We start from the raw sequence: 26,738 nt of genomic DNA, 5'->3' as shown, positions 1-26,738 counted from the left end.
AGCATCTTGCTATGTTGTCCAGGCTGGTCTTGAACTCCTTGGCCTCAAGCAATCCTCCTGCCTTGGCCTCCCAAAGTGCTGGGATTACAGACGTGAGCCATTGCGCCAGCCTCTATTTTTAATTTTTTGAGGAACATCCATGCTGTTTTCCACAATGGCTGTACCAATTTACATTCTTACCAACAGTGTACAGGGGTTCCCTTTTCTCCATATCCTCACCAACACTTATTACCTTTTGTCTTTTTGATAATAGCCAGTTGAACTGATGTAAGGTGTTACCTCATTGTGGTTTTGATTCGCATTTCTCTGATGATTTATGATGTTGAGCACCTCCTCATATACCTGTTGGCCATTTGTATGTCTTTTTTATTGTAAACTGACTATTTATAATTGTATAAATTTATGAATACAATGTGCAATAATTAAATCAAGCTAGTTAACGTATCCATCACCTCAAATACTTAATGTTTTTATGGTGAGAACATTTGAAATTTATTTTGTTAGTGTATGTCTTGTTTTGAGAAATGTTTATTCAGGTCCTTAGTCCATTTTTTAATTGGGTTATTTGTGGGTTTTTTCTTATTGAGCTATCTGAGTTCCTTATATATTTTAGATATTAACCCATCATCAGATATATGTATGTATATATGTATATATATTTTAGATATTAACCCATCATCAGATATATGTATATACATATATAAATATTGTCTCCCCTTCTCCAGGGACATACATTTTTTTTAAATGAAATCTCTCATTAGGACATCTGTCAGTCACTGAATAAAAGTCTTTCTAACATGAGGCTACAAAGACTTTTTTATATAAATACAACAGGTTATAAACAAGCAAGTATTCCAACACACATTTATTTGGGACCTGTTGTGTGCCAAATAACGCTGTGTTTTTGATACAAACTTTCTCATTTGAACAGTTCTGAGCAGTGAACAGTTGTCTGCTGACAAACTTGCCTGCAGCGGAGCTCACTGTTTTCTTTTTCCCTCCTCATGATTCCCTGCAGCCATCATCCGATCCTACCCTCTCTGACACTCTCAGGGTCGGATCTCCTCTGGCACCATCATTTATACCCTTTCGAATCTTCTACTCCTCCTCTTCAGTAAAAGGTGGTGGGGTGGAAGCCAGATTACTCTGGGGAGTGGAGACAGGGAACACAGCAACTCATTTCAAGTATTTTGGTAATAAAGTGGAGAACATCAGGGTGGCAGCCAGATGCAGATAACGGAGTAAAGGGAGGATTTCCTCTTAGCATGCAAGAAGAGACTTAGGCATGCTTTAGTGCTGATGGGAAAGAACCAGTGTTATCAGTGACGACTTTGTTGCTAAATCCAGTGGAATTCGTTTAGTCTTTATCTTACCTGACCTCTGTGCCACATTTGATATTGTTGAGCAATTCTTTCTTTAAAATTTCCCCCCTTGGTTTTGGGGATAACATAATCTCCTTTGCTTCTCCCTCTGTTGACGTTTTAGTCTCCTTTGCCTGCCTCCCTTCTTCTCTACCCTAAGGGTTTGTGTTCCCTGGAGTTCCAGACCCTGCCGTCTTCCCTTCCTCTTCTGCCCACTCTCCCTGAAGGGCCTCATCGGTTCCATGGCTTCATGGCCATTTACATGCTGAGACCTTTTACATTTGTATTTTCAGCATTGACCTCTTCTTTGAGTTCTAGGTCTACATATCCGTCTGCCTCGTAGACATTTCCAAGTGAGGGACTCACAAGCTCAACTTCAAAATGTCCAAAACTGGATTATCATTTCCCTGATTCCCTATCCCCACTAGCAAAATGAATGAATGAAAAAAATAAGTAAATAAATTTAAAAAACAAAATCTCCTGTCCAGTTTTTCCCAATGAACAATTTTTCTGTCCACCATTTATTCAAGCCAAAAATATCTCTGGAGTGTAAGAGATTCATTTATCGTTAGTGTTGCAATTTAAAGTCACAATTTTATAGGTCTGATTTATCCTCAATCTTAAAATATTTGTTTTTTTCTCAATTTCCAAAGGCTTTTTTCTCAAGAATCTATATCTTTTTTAAAAATAAAAATCTTCATTAATATTGAAGAGGAAAATTCTTTACTTATAAATTTGACCATTATTTCACTCTGGTGGGCAAATTTAGGTGGACTTAGAACTACACATATCTTGATAATAATAAATTCTAACACCTATTATTGACCTAAACTGTAAGCCACGCACTGTTATAAACACTGTGTGTGATAATTCATTTGGTTTCCCAGAACTCCCATGAGGAGTAGGTACTGTTCCCATCCCTGTTTCACAGAGAGGGAAATGGAAATGCAAACAGGGTCGGGAACATGTCCATTGTGACAGTTGGCACGTAGCAGAGGCAGGATTGGAACCTAAGCAGCCCTGCTCTGGATATAAGCCCTTAACCTCCACGCAATACTGTCTGGCAAACAGCTCGCATTCTTCCTAGCAGTTTCTTATCACTGTTTCTTAAAAAGTTAAAAAAAAAAAAACGCTTTGAATTACCAAGACATGGCCTGATTTTAAATGTGTACCTAGAATATACATATGCAAGTTATTCCGAGAATAAGTAATACAGTTTGCTGCTACAGTAACTAAGTGGTCACAAAAAATGGATCCATAGTATTCATTTTACTTTATATTTTAGTTTTTAAAGACTTTCTATTTCAAAATATTAGAGGAGTACAAATGTTTTTGGCTACCTGGATCGCTTTAGTAATGCCTGAGTCAGGGCCGAGTCCATCACCCAGATAGTGTTCACTGTACCCGTTAGGTAGGTTTTTGCCCATCCCCTCCTCCCCACTCCCTCTGCTTCATTCCCACCGAGTTTTACTTCCCTCTGTGCACATGTGTGCTCATTGGGCAGTTCCAAAAAGAAAAAAAAAATAAACACCATTGGGAAAGAGAAAATATGATTTATACAGTGAAAGAAGATGTTTGCAACAGACATACACATATTTGACAAAGAACTCATATCCAAAATACATTAAGAACTCTTACAAATCAGTAGTAAAGAGGATAGCCAACAAAATGAATAAAGTGATTTTAATTGGCAATTCTTAAAAGAGGGTACCCCAGTGTCCAAATAACATATGAAAGAATGCTCAGTACCATCAGTCACATAGGAACTACACATTAGAACCACAGTGAGATATTATCACATACCCATCACAGTAACTGAAAATGTAAAACCCACTCCACTAGCTATTGCCAAAGATATGGAGCAAGGGGACTCATATACAGCCCTCAGGAGTGTAAATTGGTACAATTACTTTAGAAAATGGTTTGATTGTATCTGTGAAGCTAATCGTGTGCATACTTCATGAGCCATCAATTCAATTTCTAGTTATATGACCTCCCCCTATGCATACTACATTCATCAAAAGACATGTAGAGCATAGACTAGATAAATAAATTGCAGTAGTTCATACAATGGAAAACCAGACAGCAATGAAACCAACTGCTTCACACAATAAGGATGAATCTCATGAACATAAGATCCAGAAGAAGAACCCAACACTAAAGATTACATACTGCAGGATTCCACTTATGTAAATTCAAAAAAATAAAACTACTCATGTTGGTAGACGTCAGACAAATGCTTGGTTCCTCTTGGTGGAGAGTTATGACAGAAGGAGAATAAAGATAGCTCCTGGGTTGTGGTCAGTGTTCTGTATCTTCATCTGGGTAGATTACAAGAGTTTGTTCAATTTATAAAAATTCATCGAACTGCTTATGATTTGTTCACTCTTCTGTGTGAATATTATTCACTAGTTAGAAGGCTTTTTAAAAAAATACCATTGTTAATATTATTACTTCCAGTACTAAATAGCATTGACATAAATTGGTCTTTAAAATATCAAAGACGAAAATAAATTTTACTAAAAAGAAATATTTTTCCGGACGCGGTGGTTCTCGCCTGTAATCCTAGCACTTTGGGAGGCCAAGGCAGGTGGATCATTTGAGCTCAGGAGTTCGAGACCAGCCTGAGCCAAGAGCGAGACCCGTCTCTACTAAAAAAAAATAGAAAGAAATTATATGGACAACTAAAAATATTAATAGAAAATTTAGCTGGGCATGGTGGCACATGCCTGTAGTCCCAGCTATTCGAGAGGCTGAGGCAGGAGGATCGCTTGAGCCCAGGAGTTTGAGGTTGCTGTGAGCTAGGCTGATGCCATGGCACTCTAGCCCAGGCAACAGAGTAAGACTCTGTCTCAAAAAAAAAGAAAGAAATATTTTAATAACTCCTTAAATTTTTATATTTTAAAAGAATCTTCTGAATAAACATTTTTGAAAAAGAGAGGAAAAACTTTCTAAATTTTCTATGGTTCATTTGAAGCATAAACAATGGCCATGGCAACATTATCGTCTTCTGAGTCTTCTGCTTATTTTATGTCACATTCAGCAGCTTTATCATTTCATCTTAGAAATACTTGGCTTTCCACACAGCATCCACACAAATCCTGTTCTGTGGCTTTGTTTCTTGAAAGTGGTTAAGCAACTATATAAAACTCATAGGAAATTAATGACTCACATAACGGAAAGCATTTACTAATGTGACTTTTGTCTCAGTTGCCAAGTAGTCTGAGTTTGTTTCCATGGTAACCCATTGGTATAACAAACTGTCACAAACTAGCTTTGCCACTTTTTTTGTGTTATTTGTTTGGTTTGGACAGCTTTCTGACTGCTCTGTGTGTGTGTGTGTGTGTGTGTGTGCACCAAAGATTATCATAAAAATTCTGAGTAATAGCCTAAGTGCACATACAAAACCATTTTTATTTAGAGAGATTGGTTAAGAATTCAAAGCTGCTATTTTGATGTTACAAAACTAAAAAGATTAAATTAACATATCTATTTCTACTTCAGTTCCTATGAAGAAAGGACATTAAAAAAAAAAAAAAAACCTTCTATCTGAGCCCCTTAGAAAAAAAAGGACATAGTTACAATTTTTTAAGACTATACATTTTTTTAAGAGCGAAGGTCTCACTCTGTTGCCCAGAATGGAGTGCAGTGGCACGATCATAGCTCACTGTAACCTCAAATTCCTGAAGCCTAAACATTTTTTAAATTCATTTACAGTATTTGTTCATGTATAATCATAGGAGAGTCTGCCAGAAACAAGGCAGTGAAATAGGAAATTAGGAGCCTGTCTTGGGGGATGAAGACTGAGCGAATGAAGGAGGAAGCCGACTCAGCGAGCTCTTCCCACCCCCTTCCCCAGGTGACAGTGCTCTGGGACAGGGAAGGGAGACGCTGGGAAGGGAACCAAGGCAGATCTGGTTATATGTGACACCCGGCTTTCACCTGAAGGCTGAATTGGGGAAAGATTCCTAAAGGGGGTAATGACGAAGCTAAATGAATTAGAATTAAACTGGTGAATGTGGGAAGAGAAAGGGGAAGTAGATGGCACAAGGGAAAGAAGGCATCGTGAACAAAGGCTTACGAGTGAGAAATAGTGTGACATCAACAAGTTTGTTTGGGAAAACAAATAGTATGAGACAAAACTAAAGACAGGCAGGGGCTCACTCGTGGAGATTGGACCAAATCCTATGAGTTATGGGGAAGCAGTGAAAGATTTTAAACAGAGGGATGACATTCTTACATTTATTTTTAAAAGGAGCTCTCTGGTAGGAATAATGAAGGTAGATTTGAGCAAGGACCATTATGGAGGCTGTTGCCATATTTCAAGGGAAGTCTGAATGAGGGTAGTGGTGCTAGGCGCAGGAATGGGCTTTATTTAGGAATCGTTAGGAAGTCAACTAGGCAAAGCTTGGTAGCTGGAAGCAGTCATTTGTAGTGTTGTCCCAAAATAAGTGACTGGGGCAAAAATCTCAATCAATGGAGGTTTATTAAACCAAAGTTGAGGACACACCTGGGGAAAACATATCTATTTCTACTTCAGATGAAGCGGTGCCTGTTTTTCCAAAGGGGAATTTGAAAGTTTCAGCATTTAAAGGCATACAGAAAGAAAAAAGGTAGGGGAGGGGGTGATAGTGAGACAAAATGGTTACATTCTTGTGAGACCCAGGAAGAGAAAAAGGGAGTGAAGGAAGCATCAATTATGTAGATGTCCCTAGGTAGGCAGAAGAATGTCTGGTCCTATCTTGTCCCTTCTGCACCTGTGAAGATAAACTTGTAATTCATTATTAGTGTGAAATTGAGCAGACTTTAGATTTAGGAGCTATACTAGCCTACAGACCTAAAGCTACAATTTGTGTGTCCTTGATTATGGGAGGCCAGCAAGGAATTTCTTTAATGAATCTGTGGGGCCCGTTCTTCACAAGTTTCTGAGGCCTTTACCTTTTCTTTTGCATAAGGAGTTGGGGAGTTGGGGGCAGGCAGGGTCCTGAGATTTTTATTTTCTTTTTACAGTAGCCCATGCATTCAGTCATGGTCAATTATTCATTCAGTCAACAAATATTTGTTGAGTGTTTATTGTGGTTGGCGGACTATTGTCCATAGTGTTATGCTGAACTCTTTATTTTCTGCCTTCGTCATTTCTGGGTTTCTTCTCCAATAAGGATTCTTTGATACGCACCTCATAAGGTGATGAATAGAGAAGTATGCTCTTCGCAGCTCTAGTTCATCCCAACCTGATCTGTTGTCTTGGATCGTGAGATGCTTTACTTACGTAAGAACCTGTTTCAGAGTCCTAGCACCTATGTCAGTCTGCTGCTTGGGAGGCAGTATTCATGTGTTTGGAAAGAGTCTTAATCCCCTGGAAGTGGACCTGAGCTTATCCGTGGCTTCATTGGATGGGGCTCTACAGGTCATGAAAAATGTGTACCGTAGGTCCCAGTGTGTTCTATCCATGCGGTAATCTTAAGCCAGGGAAGCAGGGCTCTGGGACTCCTGGAGGACCTACCACAGCTTGAATAAAGTTTGAACTTTACAAATTCCTTTATTTGGGAATGGTCAGACCTAGTCCGTGTCAGCTGCATATTACAAAACTCAATAAGTATTTTAAATAATGAGATTTACGAAGGTTAGAGGGAGATAGTCCAGGGTGACTTATTTATTGGGGACCCATCTTCCTTCTATCTTTGCACCACCATCACATAGCTTTTCCTGAAGGTAGCCTCGTGGTCCAAGATGGCTGTTGACAATCTAACCATCATTATGACAGTTTTCCAGACAGGGGAAGGAAGAAAGGCTAAAAGGATACATCTCAACTACCCACCTTTTACTGTGCCTTTCCAGAAGTTATACCCAGTAACCTCCTTTATATCTCGTTAGCTTGTACTCAATCCCATGCCTACCCTTAGCTGCAAGGGAGAATGGGGAAATGCAGTCTTTTAACTGAGCACATTGCTAGTCTGAATAAAGTCAGAGTTCTGTTTTTCAGGAAGGGGAGAGAAAGGATATTGGATAAACAACTGGCAATCTCTGCCACATATGCTCCTAGGCAAACCGTTTGACTAGTTTAACTAGTAAAGTTGGTGGTGAGTACCATGATGGATGTCAGAAGCCTAAAGTCTTGCCTAATTGCTAGGAGTACTAGGTGGGAGTGCCAGTTAACAGGTAGATATATGAATCTAAAGACTAAAGAAGACAGCTTAGATTTACAAATTCTCAGTATATGCATAATAGTTAAGACCACCAGAGTAGAAAGAAAAGAAAGCCAAGGATAGAAGCTTGGTGGACACTGACAATTTAAGGAGACAGAGGAACAAGAAACTGCAAAGGAATAGTTACAGAAATAGAAAGAGACAAGAATATTTCAAGACTATATAGCAAGAGTCAAATACAGTACTTTACATGTATTAATATTAACATACTCACTTAATCCTCAAAACAACTGTATGAGAAGGGTCTTATTAGCTCCATTTCATAGAAAAAGGAGCTAAGATCAGATAAATTAAATGACTTGTCTAAGATCACTCAGCTAGAAAGGGTTGGAACCAGAATTTGAAGAACTGTCCACTGTGCAGAAATTTTCCATTTCCTCACCTCCCAGTTACTTGTCAGTCCCCCCCAATCAGACTTCCACCCCCACCACTCCATTGAAACTGACCAACTAACTGCCAGATCCAAATGGGCTCTTTTTTTTTTTTTTTTAATCACTGGAGTTCAGTGGTGCAATCACAGCTGAGTGAAGACTCAAACTTCTGGGCTCAAGCGATCCTCTTGCCTCAGCCTCCCGAGTAGTTAGGTACATGCTGCCACACCTGCTAACTTTTTAAAATTTTTTGTAGAGACAGCATCTTGCTATGTTGTCCAGTCTGGCCTTGAACTCCCTGGCCTCAAGCGATCCTCCTGCCTTAGAATCCCAAAGTGCTGGGATTACAAGTATGAGCCACTGTTTCCAGCCATATAAAGACATTTTAAACTAGATAAAAATGTAAGATGTATTTTTGTAATTAGTATTGCCATGGAATTAGTTATTTCTCAGAACAAATGAAAAGTGGCAGAGTCCGCTGCAAGGTTTTAGGGCTTCGTACTGAATTTTAAGGACTTGTGGTCGGTGGTAATTATGATATAATTCCTAGAATAAATTGGCTTAATAACATTTTAATATACTAAAGAAGGTTCTTAGTGGTATCTATAAGCAATTAGAAAAAAATGGCTTGTACTATTATGTACTTCTGTTCTCATTTTCAGATTATTCAGTATTTGACAATGTTTTTGAATGTTAATTTGGTTTTTATTTTACTAACGTCATAGATGTACATAGTTTAGAGTCTAAGTGCTACAGGCATATTGTAGAAAACCGCAGTCCCCAACCACCTACTTATTTTTTACACGGCCTAACAGGGAAGGAGCCAGGAAAATAAATATATCGACTTCTCTCTCCTGCCCTCCATCCTGCTGGTGTTTGTCGCTTTTGCACAATCAGATTTAGAGGGCAAGAGTGTGGTAGATGTGTAATAGTTCCTAAGACCAGCCTCCTGGGCCACAGAGAAGGGTAGAGTGGATCTGGAATGACAAACAAAATATCCAGCCCAATAGTTTTGATTTCCATGAGTACTTTTTAGTTCTCTGTATGTTCTTTTTTTAATAGCATCCTATTCCTGTATGGTGGATGCAATTTCTTTTTTTATCTCTCTCAGAATTTTTTTTCTTCTTCCAATATAGGCTCTGTTTTGTTCAAGTTGCTTTTTCTCTATTCATTTTGATCTGTCTTTCATATTAAGAGACTTTCCTTGTGTATCTGTTCATATTTGACTGGGGCACTAAAAATTGATTAAAAGCTTTGTGCACGTGGACAGTGCTTGTCATCTCAGATTTTTACTGTAGATTGAGCTGGCTGGGCTGTTTTGTTGGGACCCCTCAATATTCATCTCATTAAATCTTTTCTTTGTGGCTGTTATTGGATGCCCCAGATAATACTCTTCTCACCACTTGAAGAACAGATGCCTAGTTCTAGCGTGGTGAGAAGCCAGGTTCGGGGAAGAAGGCTGGAAGCCCAGGCACTAAGTCATCTCTCGTTACCCAGCCCTACCCGCGTGCCATTGTGCTCTTTCTAACACCCACCCTCAAGTCAGGCAGTCCAGAGATCCTTCTCTGTTACCTTGTCAGGAGAATAAATCTCAGCCTTCTGCAGAAGTCTGGGAGATATCTGCAGTCTGACTATTTCTAAAAGTTTTCACTCAATCCTTCTGTCTTTTGTCCCTCCTTCATTCTACTTCAAGACCAATGTACAATTTCTGCTCTTGGCTCTCGCCGTTACCAGCATAAGGTTCAGATTTCTTCAATATGCTAAGTCAGTTATCACTAATCTGTCTGTCCCTGGCCACTTATTTTTGTCTCTCTTCGGTTCTCTCTGTCCTTGTGAGATAATGCCTTTAATTTTTTTAAGCTAGTGGGTTTGGGGGAGGGAGCAGAGGCTAACACATAGAGTCCACCTGCCATCTTAAACTAGAAGTTTATGTATAATTTTACAAGAAAAGTAAAAGTAAAGAAAAGTAAAATGGTTTCATTTTAAATGTTGTTTCTTAATCCCTGATCACACATCAGTGGTCTCAGTGATGGGAACAACCAAGTGCCTTGAAGCTGAGCGTACTCCTGCAGGGTCCAGCACATCAGTGAATCTATCTGCGTACCCTTTGGGGGAGCTGCAGAGACCATAGCTGATGCCTCTAGCAAGTCTTGAGGCTAAGAGATATTGGGAGAGAAGCAACAATTTTAAAAATGTGATTTTACTTTTTCTTGCTTGTTATTTTTATTATTCACTGATTTTCTAAAAATTCACATGTTTTTGAGTATACATGTTAGCTACTGCTCTTCTTACAGGGGATTCCTCAGGTTGCCTGACAGGTACCTCCAGATCTGTCCTTTGTCAAGTAACTCTCATCCTGCCTGCATTGTGACTGTACCAATAAATTGCACTTGTCCTGGACTTCAAGGGAAACTCATTCCTATGAATATATATGCATATACTTCATATTATAATTCATTAAACACTTAAGAGTTCCTTTCGAGACCAGCTGAGCAAAAGCAAGACCCCCCTACCCATCTCTACTAAAAATAGAAAAATTAGCTGGACGTGGTGGCACACACCCGTAGTCCCTGCTACGCTGAGGCTGAGCCAGGAGGATTGCTTGAGCCCAAGAGTTTGAGGTTGCAGTGAGCTAGGCTGATGCCACTGCACTCTAGCCAGGGTCAACAGAGTGAGACTCTGTCTCAAAAAAAAAAAAAAAAAAAGAGTTCCTAATGGAAAAAAATTAAATGGCCAAAGTTATCATAGTGAAACCTATGATAAAATGCATGCTCTCTTCTCCTATTTGTGTGTCTATTTATATTTATATATATATATATATATATATATATATATGGAAACACACATGCATATACCACACACAAACATATAATTGGTTTTTAAATTATATTTATTTTTTGTAATTCCTCTTCTTGGATTTTTGTGTATTGATGGAAAAATTGATAAAACCAAACTGATTGGTCCTGATACAAATTTATCTTATTCACTGATGCAACTACAAGTTGACTCCCAATCACATCCGCCACACCAGTTTTCCTTCCTGTCCTTAAGCTTTTATCTAAATTTTCAACTCACCCATCAGTTCCTGTCGCTCCATAGAACTGACTTTTTTCTTTCTTAAGAACTCAAAACTGTTCGACCTGTGCTCTCTTGCCTTTCTCCTTTGTTTTCTCCAATGTTCTCTTTATTTTCACCTGTTTTCTTTCTTTTCTTCCTATGTTAGGGGAATAATTAAGGCCGAGTCCCAGGTACCTGCACAGAATAGCAGGGAGAACAGCATGTACAAAAGCCTGGGAATTTGAAAGAACAAAGTTGTTGGAAAGATACAGATTTTCCTTTGTGGACAAATGGGCTTTAGAGTTAGGCCTGGTTTAAATGCCAGTTCTGCTGCTTCCTGACTAAATGACCTTGAGTTAACTTCTCTCCTTGTGCTTCATTTTCCTCATCTATAAAGTGAGGAAAATGCCAGCTACCTCATAGGGTTGTTGGGAGATGAAATGGCATGTGGTAAGCTCTCAATAAATGGTAGCTGCTATTGCTATTATGGCTGGAGTAAAACTGTGACAATAGTTCATCATAGCATGAATATTTGTTTATACCTAGAATAGTATTTGTTTATATTTCTGCCTCTTGCATTAACTATAAACATAAGCCCTAAAAAATCAGGAACTGTGTCTTCTTTTTTTTTTTTTTTTTTTGAGACAGAGTCTCACTCTGTTGCTTGGGTGAGTACTGTGGTGTCAGCCTAGCTCACAGCAACCTCAAACTCATGGGCTCAAGCAATCCTCCTAGCTCAGCCTCCCAAGTAGCTGGGACTGTAGGCGCATGCCACAACACCCAGTTAATTTTTCTATTTTTAGTAGAGAGGGGGTCTCGCTCTTGCTCAGGCTGGTCTCGAACTCCTGACCTCAAGTGATCCACCCGCCTCAGCCTCCCAGAGTGCTAGGATTACAGGCATGAACCACTGTACCTGGCCTGTCCTCATTTTTATATTTTAAACATCTATCACGTGCCCAGCACATAAATGTTCCCTGTGTGTTGAATGAATAAATAGTGAAGCCTCGATTTATATTGATTGAATTGATAAGTAAACTCACTTTTTTTTTTTTTTCAGTTTCCTGTGGATATTTATTAGTAAAACCTTCCAAAGATTCAGATCACGTTGTTAGGAATTTGTTTTCTTCCTGTTCTACTATTTATAAATACTAGCTTTTAATATATCACTTTGGCATTACAGACGTGAGTGAAAGCGTGTGTGTGCTTTTAACATGTCATCGATAATAATTGGCTCTTTTTTTCTTTCCTTCAGGGAGGTGGTGCAAGCGAACTGTGTTCACTGGAGAAAGAAGTTCTCGTTTATGTGCAAAATGAGTGCAAGTGCCACCACGGGCATCCTAGATCCTTGCATCTACAGAGTATCTGTGAGGAAGGTACAAAAATAGCCTATTGCTTTTCCCGTTTCAGAAACCATAATTAGTTCCATAGTCAGTGACTCACTTTATTTAGCTCTGCTTTATCTTTATCATTAGAATGATTATAACATTTGCGATTTCACTTCACACTTGCAGCAATAATTTAAATTACCATGGCAAATATGAGGAAGAATCTAAAGTTATAAATTAAAATATTATTCAAGAACCTTCATCTCACTATCACTATACATAATAGCCTTATTTGTATAGTGGGGGGACTATATATGTCCTTATCCTACCATTCGTTAAATTCCTATTTTTTGTTATATGCACTGCTGTGGGAACTTTACATATATTATGCCTAATAACAACCCTAAAATTGGGCTTAATTTTCTCCATTTCCAGGAAAATCAAGGCTCAGAGAGGCTAAGTTACTTGCCCAAATTTACGTAGCTAATAAATGGTGACGTAAGGACTCAAATACAGATTTTTCTGATTCCAAGTCCATGTTTTCTTTTCTGTATATTTATTTCCTTTCCACATATTAGGTTGAAGCATATTACCAATAATCTACAAAAATGGCAATTTCATATGGTTCTACTTAATATATGTGAAAGGATGTATATATTTTACCTTATATTTTACATATTGTATACACATTTAAATTGCCAAAGTAATACATATCATTGTTAAAAATTAAATAGAGAAGGGTTTATAATGAAGAGCGAGCGTCCTTGGCCTTCTAGTCTTGCATCCTTCTGTGTCAGACAAAAAGTTACACTGTCAGCTTTCTTCTGCTTTTTGGATAAACCGATGACACTATGGTATGTGTGACTGTACTTTAAGTTCTCTTAAATTGCTTAATCTACTCAGTTAAAATATGATAGAAATACATGTGCACATAAAATGATTGTACAGGTTTTAAGCCTTTGTGGAAATAGACTCTAAAATAGTCATGTTTGAAGCAGCAGTCATGGAGCGGTGGCTCCCATGAAGGCAGTGTGGTACAGTGGAAGTGTGTATGGTGTCACACGGACCTGGGTTTGAATCCCAGATATGCCACCCATTAACTGTGAGACCTGAGGCAGTTCTCCTTTTTAGATTCTGTCTTTTCTCCAAATAAGAGTATGATATTAATACTTGCTTCCTCATGGGGTTGCAGAGATTAGCTGACAAATAAGCATCCTACTTTATTTCCTTTCTACCTTGACTGCTGCTACTCTTTCACTAAAACCTTTTCTCAATGGAATTCTAGTCATGGTTTGTCAAAGATGACCTGTCAGTCTTTGAATTATAAGAAAAATAAAATATATAACCAGTTTAGAGTGAAGTATAACTACAGATTAAAGAAACTCAAGATCTACTTTGTTAAAAAACAAAAACTAATAGTGGTGTTTAAGGCAGGACCTGTTCATCTGAAATAAACAAATTCCTCAGATTATGAGGGTTTGGTGTATTACTTAGGGCATCTATAATAAGCTGCTGAAACACAATGGCTTAAACAGGATGGAAGTTTATGTCTCTCCTGGGTAACAGTCAAGGGACCCAGGACTGGTAGAGCATCTCTGCCATCTTCATCATCTGGTGTCCATCTTTAGATTTGAGGGACGTGCTCCAATCTTGTCTTCCAACCAACGAGAAAGGAGGAAAAGCCATATAAGAACAAATACGTTTCTTTTTAGAGCATGACTCAAAAGTGATGCACATGGCTTTTGCCCATATCCCACTCCCACTGGTTAGGACTTAGTCACGTGGCCACACCAGACTAGAAGAAAGGCTGTGAGTAGAGTCTCTAGCTGGGTGGCCAACTAGTTCTAACCTTAGAGAAGGGGGAAATGGGTATTGGTGAACCCCTAGCAGTATCTACCGTGCTTGGCTAGATGGAGGTATTTACTGAGCTCACTCTACCTAATATGTCCTAAGTATCATATAAAAGAAGCCATAAAAGAAAAACTGGTAAACTCAAGACTATAAACATTTTCTGCATTGCAAAATATATTGTAAGTAAAATTGTAAATTAGGGAAAAATATTTACAAATCATGTCAAAGGACTAATTTCTTTAGAAAGAGCACCTTCAAATAATAAGAAAAAGATTAACAACGCTAGAAAATTACAGGCAAGGGACAGAATTGCACAAAAGAGAGAGTAAACATAGCTTTTAAACATATAAAAATATACTGAATCTCACTCATACAAATTAAAACTACTGATAACCATTTTTTACCTATAAAATCAACAAAGATCAAAAAGTTTGATAATGTACTCTGTTGCCTAGGACACAGGGAAGCGATCAGTCACCAGTCAGCAATTATGTGCGTGCCTGCAATGCTCCAGGTGCTGTTCTAGGCACTGGGAGGAGAATGATGAACTGGAGTGAGTTCCCACCCTCAGGACTTTACTTTCTGGTTGGAGTTAGGGGAGGAGTAATAGGAAAGACAGACAGTAAATGTATACGTGTAACCAAATAAAATTATTTCAGATAATGATAAGTCTTATGCATAAAATACAATGAGGTAATAGAGAATAACTTGGGGAAAGATTATTTTAGAAAACCGGGACAGGAGTCAGTGAAGACTTCTCTGAAAGGTAACATACGAAGAGGAGACACCCGTGTAAAGATCTAGGGAAAGATCTTTCTAAAGGAGTAGGACCTGAAAGTAAAAAGACCCAGTATTTTCCTAGGGCTGCTATAAAAAAATACCACATGCTGGGCAGCATAAAACAACAGAAATTCATTTTGGCCAAGCACAGTGGCTCATCCCTATAATCCCAGCACTTTGGGAGGCCAAGGTAGGAGGATCACTTGAGACCAGGAGTTTGAGACCAGCCTGGGCAACACAGTGAGACCCTGTGTCTACAAAAAATTTAAAAGTTAGCTGGGTATGATGGTTCACACCCGTAGTCCCAGCTACTCAGGAGGCTGAGGCAACAGGATTGCTGAAGCCCAGGTGCTGGAGGTTGCAGTGAGCTCTGTTGCACCACTACACTCCAGCCTAGGTGACAAAGCAAGACCCTGTCTCTAAAAAAAAATTTAAAAACAAAAAAACCAGAAATTAATTGTCTCAGTTCTAGAGGCCAGAAATCCAAAATCAAGGCGTCGGCAGGGCCATGCTCCCTCTGGAAATGCTAGGGGAAAAGCTGTTTTATGCCTCTCCTCCTAGCTTCTAGCAGCCTCAAGCATTCCTTGACTTATAGACACATTTCTCCACTTGCATGACTGTCTTCTCCCTTTGTACCTTCACATCATCTTCCCTCTGTACACAGGTGACCTTGAGGCCGCAGGTTTCCCACCCGCAGTGGCGGAGAGGAAAGTTTGGCCCTAATGATATTGGCAAACACATATATACAAACACATACTGTGTGCTCGGCATTGTTCTAAGTGTTTTACACTTAATTCTCACTGCTGTGTGATATCTTAAATCTAAAGACTTGGTAAATCTTTATATATTATTATTTTAAGTTAAAATGTTAAACATCTGTATATTTTTGTTTATTATTTTTTACTTTTGCCAGTATTGTTCATATTAGATAAGAGGGTTTATACTATACTACATGTGTGCTTCTATATGCATAGAGCATCTTTTGAATGATTCATAAAAACTGGTTGTCTCTGCGGTGGGATTTCAACTCTTATTGAAATTTTCTGCAATGTATTAATATGCTTAACTAACTAAGTAAGTAATTTAACCCTTCTTTAGTTGTTAAGATTTTTACAATGAGCCCAGGACACTTTTTAATCATTTCTTCTCCAGCAAATAGATAGAATATTAGGTTGTCTTCTCACCATTTGTCTCATTTCAATTAAAGTTAAATGCTAAATAAAAATACTGGTCATTTGGGGGGATTGTGGGAGCCCAAATAGTTGGATTTAAGATCATCAGAATTTTACTATTTATGATATTTGCCAGCATTTAAATGTCTACTTCAGAATTATTTGATATATATTTAATTTTAAGTGTTTAATTATGTGATATCCTTATAGTGTTTTCTATCTTTGGCAGGAGTTAAAAGGCGGAAAAGCTTATGCAAAGGTAAGTAGATGTTTTTTAACTCTTTTGGAACATGTAATATTGCTTATTACTATTTATAGGTTTAAAAATTAAACACTTTACTATTCTAATTGCTATCCAAGCTTGACTCCTTTTACGTAAAGCAACTTGGAGATTAAACGGGTGGATCTAACAATAAATTATAGGCATATTCTTTCTAAATGATGATTATGGGATGTTATTCTTTAGTTTCAGCTTCCCTGCTAAAGGATGATCTCTGGTTTGCATTAAGCCATAGCAACTGATAGTTCAAACAGTCTTACCTGGGAGTATTCCCAGGCCTGTGGAATGCAAGAGCACCCCTTCTCTGTGCTCTCTTAGCGCTCTGTATGTACATGATCACTACTGTCTTTTGTCACTTTATGAAGCTGTATGAAATTACTAATGGACATGCTCACCTTTTTTGCTGAATAGAAGGAATTAGTAATTAATAACACTACCAGAAACCCACATACTCCTCTTTATTTCCAGTCTCTGTGAATGGTATCTCCATCAATTCAGTCATCTGAGCCAAGTGCCTATATGCTAATTTTAACCACCAAATCTACCTAACTCCCTAAATCTAGTTAGTTGCAACGTCAGGATGTTCTTTGCTATAGGTAACAGAAAACCCTATTCAACTAGAAATTTTTTATTTTTTTTTTTTTTTTTAGACAGAGTCTTGCTCTGTTGCCCCAGCTAGAATACAGTGGCATAATCATAGCTCACTGCAGCCTCAAACTTCTGGGTTCAAGGGATCCTCCTGCCTCAGCTTCCCGAGTAGCTGGAACTACAGGCGCATGCCACCATGCCTGGCTAATTTTTTTCTGTTTTTGGTAGAAACAGGGTCTTGCTCTTGCTCAGGCTGGTCTCGAACTCCTAAGTTCAAGCAGTCCTCCGGCCTTAGCCTCCCAGAGCACTAGGATTACAGGCGTGAGCCACTGTGCCCAGCCGAAACTTTTTTAATGTCACAAAACAAGTAGATGTGAGGTAGAGCTGCTTCAGAACTGGTTAATCCACTGACAGGAGAACATCATCAAGAACCCATATTATTTTTCTCTTCCCATTCTGCCATTCTCTGTGATGACTTTGTTCTTGGCTAGCTCCCTTCATGGACACCGGGTGGCTGGCTCCTCAAGTTTTAGTCAACACATTCACATATGACAAAATCCAGCTGCCTTTCTCCATGTATTATTATTTTTTTTTCAGTGAGAAAACTTTTCCTAGATGGCTCTCAGAGGATTTCCCCATACCTTTCATGGATGAGAACTAGATTATATGCCCACCGCTAAACCAGTTGTGGGCAATAGGAATGGATTGCCTTGGTTAGCGTAGACTAATCACAGTTTAACAATGAGCTAGGGGGTGGGTTACCTTCTTGTGCTCAGGGAGAAACTGACAGAGGGACACCTGAATAAAAAATCAGGCTTTGCTGGCAAGGAGTAGCAGGGTGTTGCAGGTGGGGCAGGCAGACAACAAGGCCTGCTGTAGTTGACAGATGCTCTTGATTTTTCTCTTCTAAAAAGCTCTTGAAACTATGCCTGCTTTCCATTCCCAAGGCCCCCGCCTTAGGTTATGCCTTCATTGTTGCTTCCTTACTGACAGTCTGCATTAGCCAGCCCTGTGTCTCATCTCCCTTCCTCTGTTATCCCCCTCCGTCCTCCACGTTACCACCAGAGTGCTCTTTCTCAGATGAAAACAGGGTCATGCCATTCTCCCACCTTTAGTCCTTCAGCGGCTATTCATTGCTTACAAAGTAAAATGAAAATTTCTTAACCTAGGATGTAAGACCCATCTTGGTTTGTCATCTCTTCTGTTTGTCATCTGTGCACATGCACGCACACGTACTCATACACTCATCCTTATGCTTCAGACCCATCCTCATGGGCTTTTTGGAGGATCCCAGGGCTATTTTAGCCTCTTTGCCTTGTGACTTCATATTTTCCCTGCCATGCATGTATTTCTCCCTCCTCTTGCCCTGTCAGCTTCTATATCATTATGGGCTCAACTTAGTCATCCCTCTCCACTGAGAACTTTTCTTTTCCTCTCTTTCTTGTAATTGTGTCTTTCCCTATCACAGCATTTATCCTACTGTATTATGGGAATTTGTTTGCTTTTCTATCTTCCCCTCTTAAACTCTAAAAGTAGGAATCATTCCACATTCCCAGTGCTTAGCATTACCTGGAATGTAGATACTGAAAATTGCTTTCTGAATGAATTAATTACCTACCAGAAATACAGCTAATATTTATGTATTTTATGTATGCCATTTCATGAGACAGTTATCTCAGTACAAAGTGAAAATCATAAGGAAACACGGACTCTCTGGTACTTTGCTAGAGTGTTAGCTCTTTGAAGGCAGAGCATTTGTCCTGTTCATCACTGTCATCCTGTGTCTAGAACAGGGCCTGGCACATGAAAGGGGCTTGATATAATAAATGTTGACCTCACTCGTTAGTAACCTTCATCCTGAAACGTCACACTGACATATGCCACCTTTTAATACACTTTCTTAACGGGAACTGTCTTGGTTTGGACTGCTGTAACAAATTATCCTAGGCTGGGTGACTCAAACAACAGAAATTTATTTCTCACAGTTCTGGAGGCTGAGAAGTCCAAGATCGACATGCTGGCAGATCCAATGTCTGACAAGGGCCCACTTTCTGGTTTGCAGATTGTCTGTCTTCTTGTTGTACCCTTACGTGGCGGAGAGCAGAGAAAGAGGAAGCAAGCTCTGTCATTTCTAAAGGGCATTATTCCATTCATGAGGGCTCCATTCTGTATTTTTCCTGGCACTATTCTAAGTACTAGAGATACAGCTGTGAGCAAAACTGACAAGACCCCCTGCCTTTGTGGAGCGTACATTCTAATGGGGGGAGGTAGGGACAGACTACAAACAAAATAACCATGAAATGTGTATGTACATGTTATGATGAAAACTACTAGGAGAAAAGTAGAGCAGGTAAGGAGTAGCAGATGGTAACTACAGGGTACGGGAGGGAAGAGAGGCATGTTGTAGGATGGTCAGGGAAGGCTCCTTTAGAGAGATGGCATTTGAACATTGACCTGAAAGGAGTGAAGGAGAAATCCATACGAAGACCTAAGAGAGAACATTTCAGGCAGAAGAACAGTAAGTATTAAAGGCCTTGAGGTAATCTTGGCATTTTCAAGAAATAGGACAGTTGCAGTAAGTAGGGTAAACGAGGAGGAGAGGGGGCAATGAAATTGACCAGGTGGCCAGGGACAGAGGAATCAGAGACAGCAGAGACAGCCCTTTCAAGGAGTTTTACTTTAAAGAGGGAGGGAGTCATAAAAATGGATCAGTAGCCTGGAAAGAGGTGTGGAGTGAGGTTTGGTTTGTTGTGAGGTTTTTTTTTTTTTTTTTTCCATTTATTCATTAAGATAGAAAACCCAGCATGTTTGTGTGCTGATGGGAATGATCCAGCAGAGAATTTTAGAATGCAAGAGAGCAGAAAGAATTGCTGAAGTGATGAACTCGAGTAGGCGAGAGGAGAGTGGTTGGCCTCACACAGGAGCACAGCCATAGCACCGCAAGTGGGAAGGCAAATGTGTGGACACAGGTGCAGCTAGGTGAGCGGATGGAGCTGGCCATAAGAGCTTGTGGAAGTAAAGTGCTCTTTTGATTGCTTTTATCTTCTCAGTGAAATAGGAAGCAAGGTCATCAGCAGAGCAGAATGGGAAAGAGATGTTCGCAGAGAAAGGATAATGTATGAAATGTGTGGATAATGTAGGATCAAGTAGTCGCATGACTTCACATGCTCAGCCAGATGTGGCTTTGCCCTGGACACATCCAGGCTTTTTCTGCTGACCTGTTGCTCCCTAAAAGAGGCAGTAAGACCAGAGTAACCATGTGAAAATTAGGTAGCTGTTACCTGTAGCTTGATGTGTGTCTGACTTTGTTGCATTTGGGGCTTGTGGCCCTTCAACTGCTCTCTAAGTTTTTATTCTTCATTCTTTTTTTTTTTTTTTTGAGACAGAGTCTCACTCTGTTGCCCAGGCTAGAGTGAGTGCCGTGGCGTCAGCCTAGCTCACAGCAACCTCAAACTCCTGAGCTTAAGCGATCCTCCTGTCTCAGCCTCCCGAGTAGCTGGGACTACAGGCATGCACCACCATGCCCAGCTAATTTTTTCTATATATATTTTTAGCTGTCCATATAATTTCTTTCTATTCTTAGTAGAGATGGGGTCTCGCTCTTGCTCAGGCTGGTCTCGAACTCCTGAGCTCAAACGATCCGCCCACCTCGGCCTCCCAGAGTGCTAGGATTACAGGCGTGAGCCACCACGCCCGGCCTTCTTCATTCTTTTTGTTCTAGTTAAAAGCTAAACTAAAATAATGCTCCAGCCTGCAATTAAAATCTTCATTTTGAATGCCATTTATATGTGCCCACTATGTGTTTTAAAACCATAAAGCAAACAACCTAAAATCACAGCAGCGTGTTTGAAATGTATACTTTTTATTATATGATCATGGAGATGTGCTTAATTCATTGCAAGCTCAATTCATTTTTTGTTAATAAAAGACTCTGCACAGTCACATAAAGTAGACTTAGTTTGTTGAAAAGTAATGATATAAGAGGGTTGATTTGTTGTATCACTTGGACATGAGAAGCAGAGTTGAGCAACATCATAGGAAACATTATAGGGGCAACCTGGGTAGCTGCAGAAATGGGGACGAAACCTGGGTAATAATAAAGGGGAGGAACAGGTTTGAGCTGAACTTCTGCTAGCAGCAGAGAGAATTGGTGTGGGGCAGAGCTCTGGGAAAGGGAGGACGTAGGTTCCATAAAGAGAAATGCAGCTCAAGGATGATCAGCAAGGCAAATGTTGTAGGAGGTGGTGAAAGAGAAGGGGCCTATACCAAAGAAAGTGTGTGATTCACTTAAATCGTTTTAGTGAGCCAGAACCAGGACAGAGGGAGGAGAATCTGATCATTCTTCTGTATGTGTATGCAAATGATCATGATTGGATTGCTAGTGTTTCTCATAGCATGGTGTGAATACCGCTGCTACTTGCAATGATTTTAATTGTTTGGTACGAATTATTTTTACTTTAGTAGTAATATATTTATTTCAACATATACAGAAAAAATATATCTAACATATATCTATCACTTCAGAGCTCTTGTTGCTTAAGACAATAGTAGAGTAGGTAATAAATTTTTATAAAAAGCGAAGCAATTTAAATACACATATAAAACAAATAATAGAACAGGTATTAAGATGGCAAAAATTGCAAATAACTAAAGTTTGAGAAAACTTGTCTAGGGTATGGGTTGAATGTTTATTTTTAATGAGAATATGATAGAAGCCTACTAGACATTCTATTAATATAATTATCTTTCTTTTCATAGCTGGGCTTTGCGGATCTAAACTTGGCAGAGTTTGCTGGATCAGGAAATACCACTCGTCGCTGTTTACTGGAAGGCTATGATACCAAGAATACAAGACAGGATAATTCCATTCTCAAAGTAAGCATGTTTAAAGATTTACATGTCAACAAATGAGATTTTTCTGCCTAGGTATATGCTGTCAAGGACAAGATGTGAATCAATACTGAGATCGTAAGCTGACCACACCACAATATTTATTCCTACCTAGGAAAAAAACCTATCCTCATCACAGAAGCAGTGAAAAGTAATACGTGTTCACCTTCATGGTCCTATCCTGTTTCTCTTTGGTGCTGCAAACATTCAGAGAAGAATACACATACCACTACAACATAAGAGCTCATTGGGAGGAAGGAGCATGATGAATGAATGAATACATTAAAATGTCTGTAGCTCTCTAAAGGTGATTTCCAAAGCCACTGCACTGGGTACATAAAAGTCACTGGGTTCTCTTGTAACTAGTGAAGTGACAGGTGGGACCCACTTCTGGGCATCTGCCCTCTTGTTTCCAATACCATCAGGAGCCATGTATTCTAGTAATCAGAGGGAATATATATTTCATAGAGTTGGTAGGTGTATTAAATGGCATCAGTTGAGAAAATGCTTGTAAAGTACCTTGCACCTAGAAAAACTCACTGGATAAACCTTTTGCTGTATTTAGTTGACCCCATGATGGTAAGTTATTGCTGTAAAGGAATACCTGAGGCTGGGTAATTTGTGAAGAAGAGACATTTATTTGGCTCATGGTTCTGCAGGCTGTACAGGAAGCACGGTGCCAACACCTACTTCTGATGAGGGCTTCTGGGAGCTTCCACTCATGGTGGAAGGCAAAAGGGGAGCAGGTGTGCCACATGGTCAGAGAGGGGACACAAGAGGAAGGGAGCACGAGAGAAAGAGAAGGAGATGTCAGACCCTTTTAAACAACTGCTCTCATGAGCTAATGGAGGGAGAGCACACTCATTACCACAGGGAGGGCACCAGGCCATTCATGAGTGATCTGCCCCCATGACCCAAACACCTCCCACTAGGCCCCCCCTCCAACACTGGGGACCAGATTTCAACATGAGATTTGGAAGGGACAAATATCCAAACTATATCAGTTATCTAATAAGAAGAAAGGAAAATAATTCTAAATAAGAACTGGATAGTCAAGTTAGTGGAGCAAAGAATTCCCTTATACCTATAGTTTTCAAACTTTGTTTTCGTAAACATTAAGCTGTAAAGATATGAAAATGCCTTAAATTGTTACTATAGCCAGTCTATCCCTGGCACAAATTTAGCAGCTGTAAAGAAAGGTGGGATGAGTAGTTGATACGGGGAGGGAAATGGTGAAAGAAGACAAGGAAGAAAGAAAAGTGTCATGATATAAATTTCTATGTGCATCATGTTGATTTTATAGTTGTATGGTTACATAACTGAAAATCATTCAAAGCACTTGCCCATACCTCTGTGAGTTAGACAGGGTTAGATGGATGGGGATAGATTGTTATTCCAATTTATAGATGAAGAAGCTGAGACTCAGAAGGTTAAGTATCTCACAGAAGTAGTCAGTGGCAGGCTGGGTCTGGTGGCTCGCACTTGTAATCCCACTGCTTTGGGAGGCCAAGGCAGGAGGATTGCTTGGGGCTAGGAATTTGAGACCAGCCTGGGCAAAAGAGCAAGACCCTGGCTCTACAAAAAATAAAAAAATTAGCCAAGAGTGGTGACATGTGCCTGTAGTCCCAGCTACTCAGTAGGCTGAGGTGGGAGGATCACCTGAGCTCGGGAGCCAGAGACTGCGGTGAGCTGTGATCAGGCCACCGTACTCCAGTCTGGGTGACAGAGTGAGACCCTGTCTCTAAAGAGAAAAAAAAGTAGTCAGTGGCAGAGCTGAGAGAATGCATATCTTCCTCTGCCCGGTCAGTGGTCTTATTTCTTCATATTTGTTATTTAAGAAGATGGATAATCCTTCTCTGAATTATAGTGTTTTCATTGGAAATTGAAATAACTTTTTAATTTTAGACCCTTACATTCCTCAGGGCCAGCTCATGGGGTAGTTTCCTTCTTGCTCCTCGTTAGTTCTTCCACACCATTTCTCCTCCCACTTTGTCCGGCAAAAGGCATATGCTTTTGATGATCACAACGTGGAGCTGTAACACCCTCTACCTTCCAGATCTCTGTTATCTCCTGACCACCTAGTCGCTTCTCTCGCTTGTTCATTGATGACTTAGCTCCTGGCTCACAGTTTTTCTCTACTTCCCTTCTCCTGTCATCATTTTTTGGTGGCTTCACCATCCATGCAGGTGAGCTGTCCTTGTGGACTATCTTATATGTGCCTAAGGGCTCTCAGTTCTTTAAACTCCTTATCTCCAGCGATGTTTTCCTCTTCCTGATCTCAATTCCTACTCCCATGGTCACAGTCTAGACTTTCCTACCCCTAGGAACTTCACCACCTCCAAACTTTCAATTTAAAGTTTTCTTCCGTCCTACTGCTATCTTATATTTCTAGCCCTCTTGATCTACTACTCACTTAGCTATGTTTAACCTTACCCCTTTTCTCACTATCCATCAGCCCCCACTTGCTTCCACTTCCCTCTTTATCCAGCTTAGATTCCATAATTATCATCCCCTTAAAAATATCCCTGACCCCTTTGCCCCGTCTCTCCCCTGAATAACTCCAGCCCTAATTGCATTCACTTGAGCATCCTGCTCGCTGAGCATTGCTGGAGCTCACACAGCCAGACTAGCTGGCATTACTGAATCCCTGCTCACTGCCAGCAATTGTAGTCAACTGTCTTTTTAAGCTTCCTTTTTAAATTTTAGATATTCTATTTCATACCTTCTTTCTCCTATATTCCCACACACTATTCTTGCTCTCAGCTAATGGCTTTGCCTTATCCTTTATTGAGAAAAAAGAAGCCATTAAACTAAATTCCTTCATCTTCCCATCACAGAATTTACTGTCTCTCCATCATTATTGTTTTTGCCTCCTGTTGCAATGGGTGACATGTCCCTCTTCCTGTCAGCAGTCGGCCCTTCCTCTGGGGTTCCAGAATCCAAAGCTGGCTTAATCAAGAGCTTTGCCCTTGGATTATTCCCTCTTCTAATCATCTCTCCTGCTAGTGATCCAGCTTCATCAACATATAAAGAAACAGCTCTGGTATCTCCCATATTTTTTTAAAAAGGCAAAAAGTAACTTATCTCCTCCAACTGCTGTTCCACTTCTCTGTTCTCCTTCACTACAGGATTTCTTAAAAACTGTATGTGCCATCTCCATTTCCTTTCTGAGGCATTCAGTATATTCAAGAGTGCTGTTTTGATGGAGTTGGAAAGCAAACTGTAGGATTCTATGAAAGAAGAGGTAATGAGGAAACCACAGCAGGATAGGTATGGTATTTAAGAAAAAAAGAGAAAAAGAATAATCATGGTGGCACTGAGATAAAGAGATATGAATTAAATAAGGTTATATAAGATACATATTAGCCTTTAGCTGGAAAACATGCAGTAATATACATCTCCTGTTATTCATTAAGACCATGAATTTTGATATATGCAGCCCTGGGTTCAGATCTCAGCTCTGCCCTTCACTAGCTGTCTGATTTTGAAAATATCCCTTATTCTCCCTGGGCTTAAAATGAAAGTGTTGCTCTCACATAGGAGTATTAAAGATTAAATGAAATAATACATACGAAACATTTAGCTTCTGCCTGGCACATAGTGAATTCTCAAATCATTATTGTTCATGTTGTATTATTACTATTGTCATTATTATTCCCATAAGAACATAAAAGGGACCTATAACTGATTGTTAAAAGGTAGTCAGCAACTAGAGAATAGCAGTGTCTCAGAAAGTATTACAAAAACTTTAAATCCTGATCTAAAACTGGAACAAAGGCCAGAAGTTTTTTACTCTTAGAAGCCACTAGCAGGCATCCCTTGAACATGGCAAGTTGGAGGGAAACATTATCAGACACTTAAACACCACAGGAATCTGAGAATAAAGACAGATAAACTAAATTAGCACGGCTACACACCCAAGGATTATTACTAGTGAATTATTATGACTTTTTGTTTTCATCATTTCCACTCTGATTTTTGCAATTACAAGGTTTGGAATGGTAAAAATTATCTTTAATCTATATGAAGTGGGAATTTAATATTGGATATAACCTGATCTAACAATAATTTAATGCTTTCTAAATAGAAGATACTGGACTAGGTGCTGTGGAGGAAGTGTGGGTTAGCAGAACATGGACTCTGCTCTTAAGAAATCTTTTATAATCATGATATTTCTTATTCTTATGTTTAGGTTTTGATCAGTATGCAACTGATGTCTGGTGACCCATGTTTTAAAACGTAAGTTGATGCCCAGTAAATGGATTATCTATGTGAAAGTATAGTGGAGATTTATTCGTTTAAATGTTTACATTAATATTGTGCAGTGCTTACAGACAGATACCAGTCATTTCCTGGGAGACTGACCTGACCCATATAAGTTACTATTATCTATTATGAAACGAGCGATCCACATGCTAAATTACTTAAGCCATAGGTCTTTTGTCGTCTTCTGATTTGGGGTAAAATTATACAAACTAAAATTTTTAATATGGCTTCTGTAAACATATTCATTTCTTCAATAAATACCTATTAAATGCCTTACCGTGTGCTAGGCCCTATTCTAGATACTAGAGAAACAGCAGTGAACAAAATAGATTAAGTCCCTGCCATCTTGGACCTTATATTCTACGAGGAAAACAAACAATAAACTAGCAAGGAAATTGATATAAAGATGGTGATAAGTGCTTTGGAGAAAAATAAAGCAGGGTAGCAGGGCCATGGTGGAGAGAAATGTTGCTATTTTATATATAGTAGTCAGGGAAGGCCTCCTTAGTAAAGATGATATTTGAGTAAAAACCTGAAGGAGGTGGGAAGCAAGCCATGCAGATATCTGGGGAAAGAGCATGTGAGGTAGAG

At 39.4% G+C, this 26,738-nt stretch overlaps 1 protein-coding gene across 1 annotated transcript in view; it reads left to right on the top strand.

The window, feature by feature from the left end:
• Positions 1–26,738, top strand: part of EEIG2 (EEIG family member 2) — a 71,567-nt gene that overhangs the window by 22,527 nt on the left and 22,302 nt on the right. The window contains exons 2-5 of the mRNA XM_069479069.1: positions 12,248–12,368; positions 16,353–16,382; positions 21,750–21,866; positions 26,074–26,120. Of these exons, the coding sequence (XP_069335170.1) occupies positions 12,248–12,368; positions 16,353–16,382; positions 21,750–21,866; positions 26,074–26,120 (315 nt within the window). The remainder of the gene's footprint in view (positions 1–12,247; positions 12,369–16,352; positions 16,383–21,749; positions 21,867–26,073; positions 26,121–26,738) is intronic.

This window comes from Eulemur rufifrons, chromosome 8 (genome assembly GCF_041146395.1).
Source record: "Eulemur rufifrons isolate Redbay chromosome 8, OSU_ERuf_1, whole genome shotgun sequence".
Classification (NCBI taxonomy): Eukaryota; Metazoa; Chordata; class Mammalia; order Primates; family Lemuridae; genus Eulemur; species Eulemur rufifrons.
This window is presented reverse-complemented; position numbering and strand designations above follow the sequence as displayed.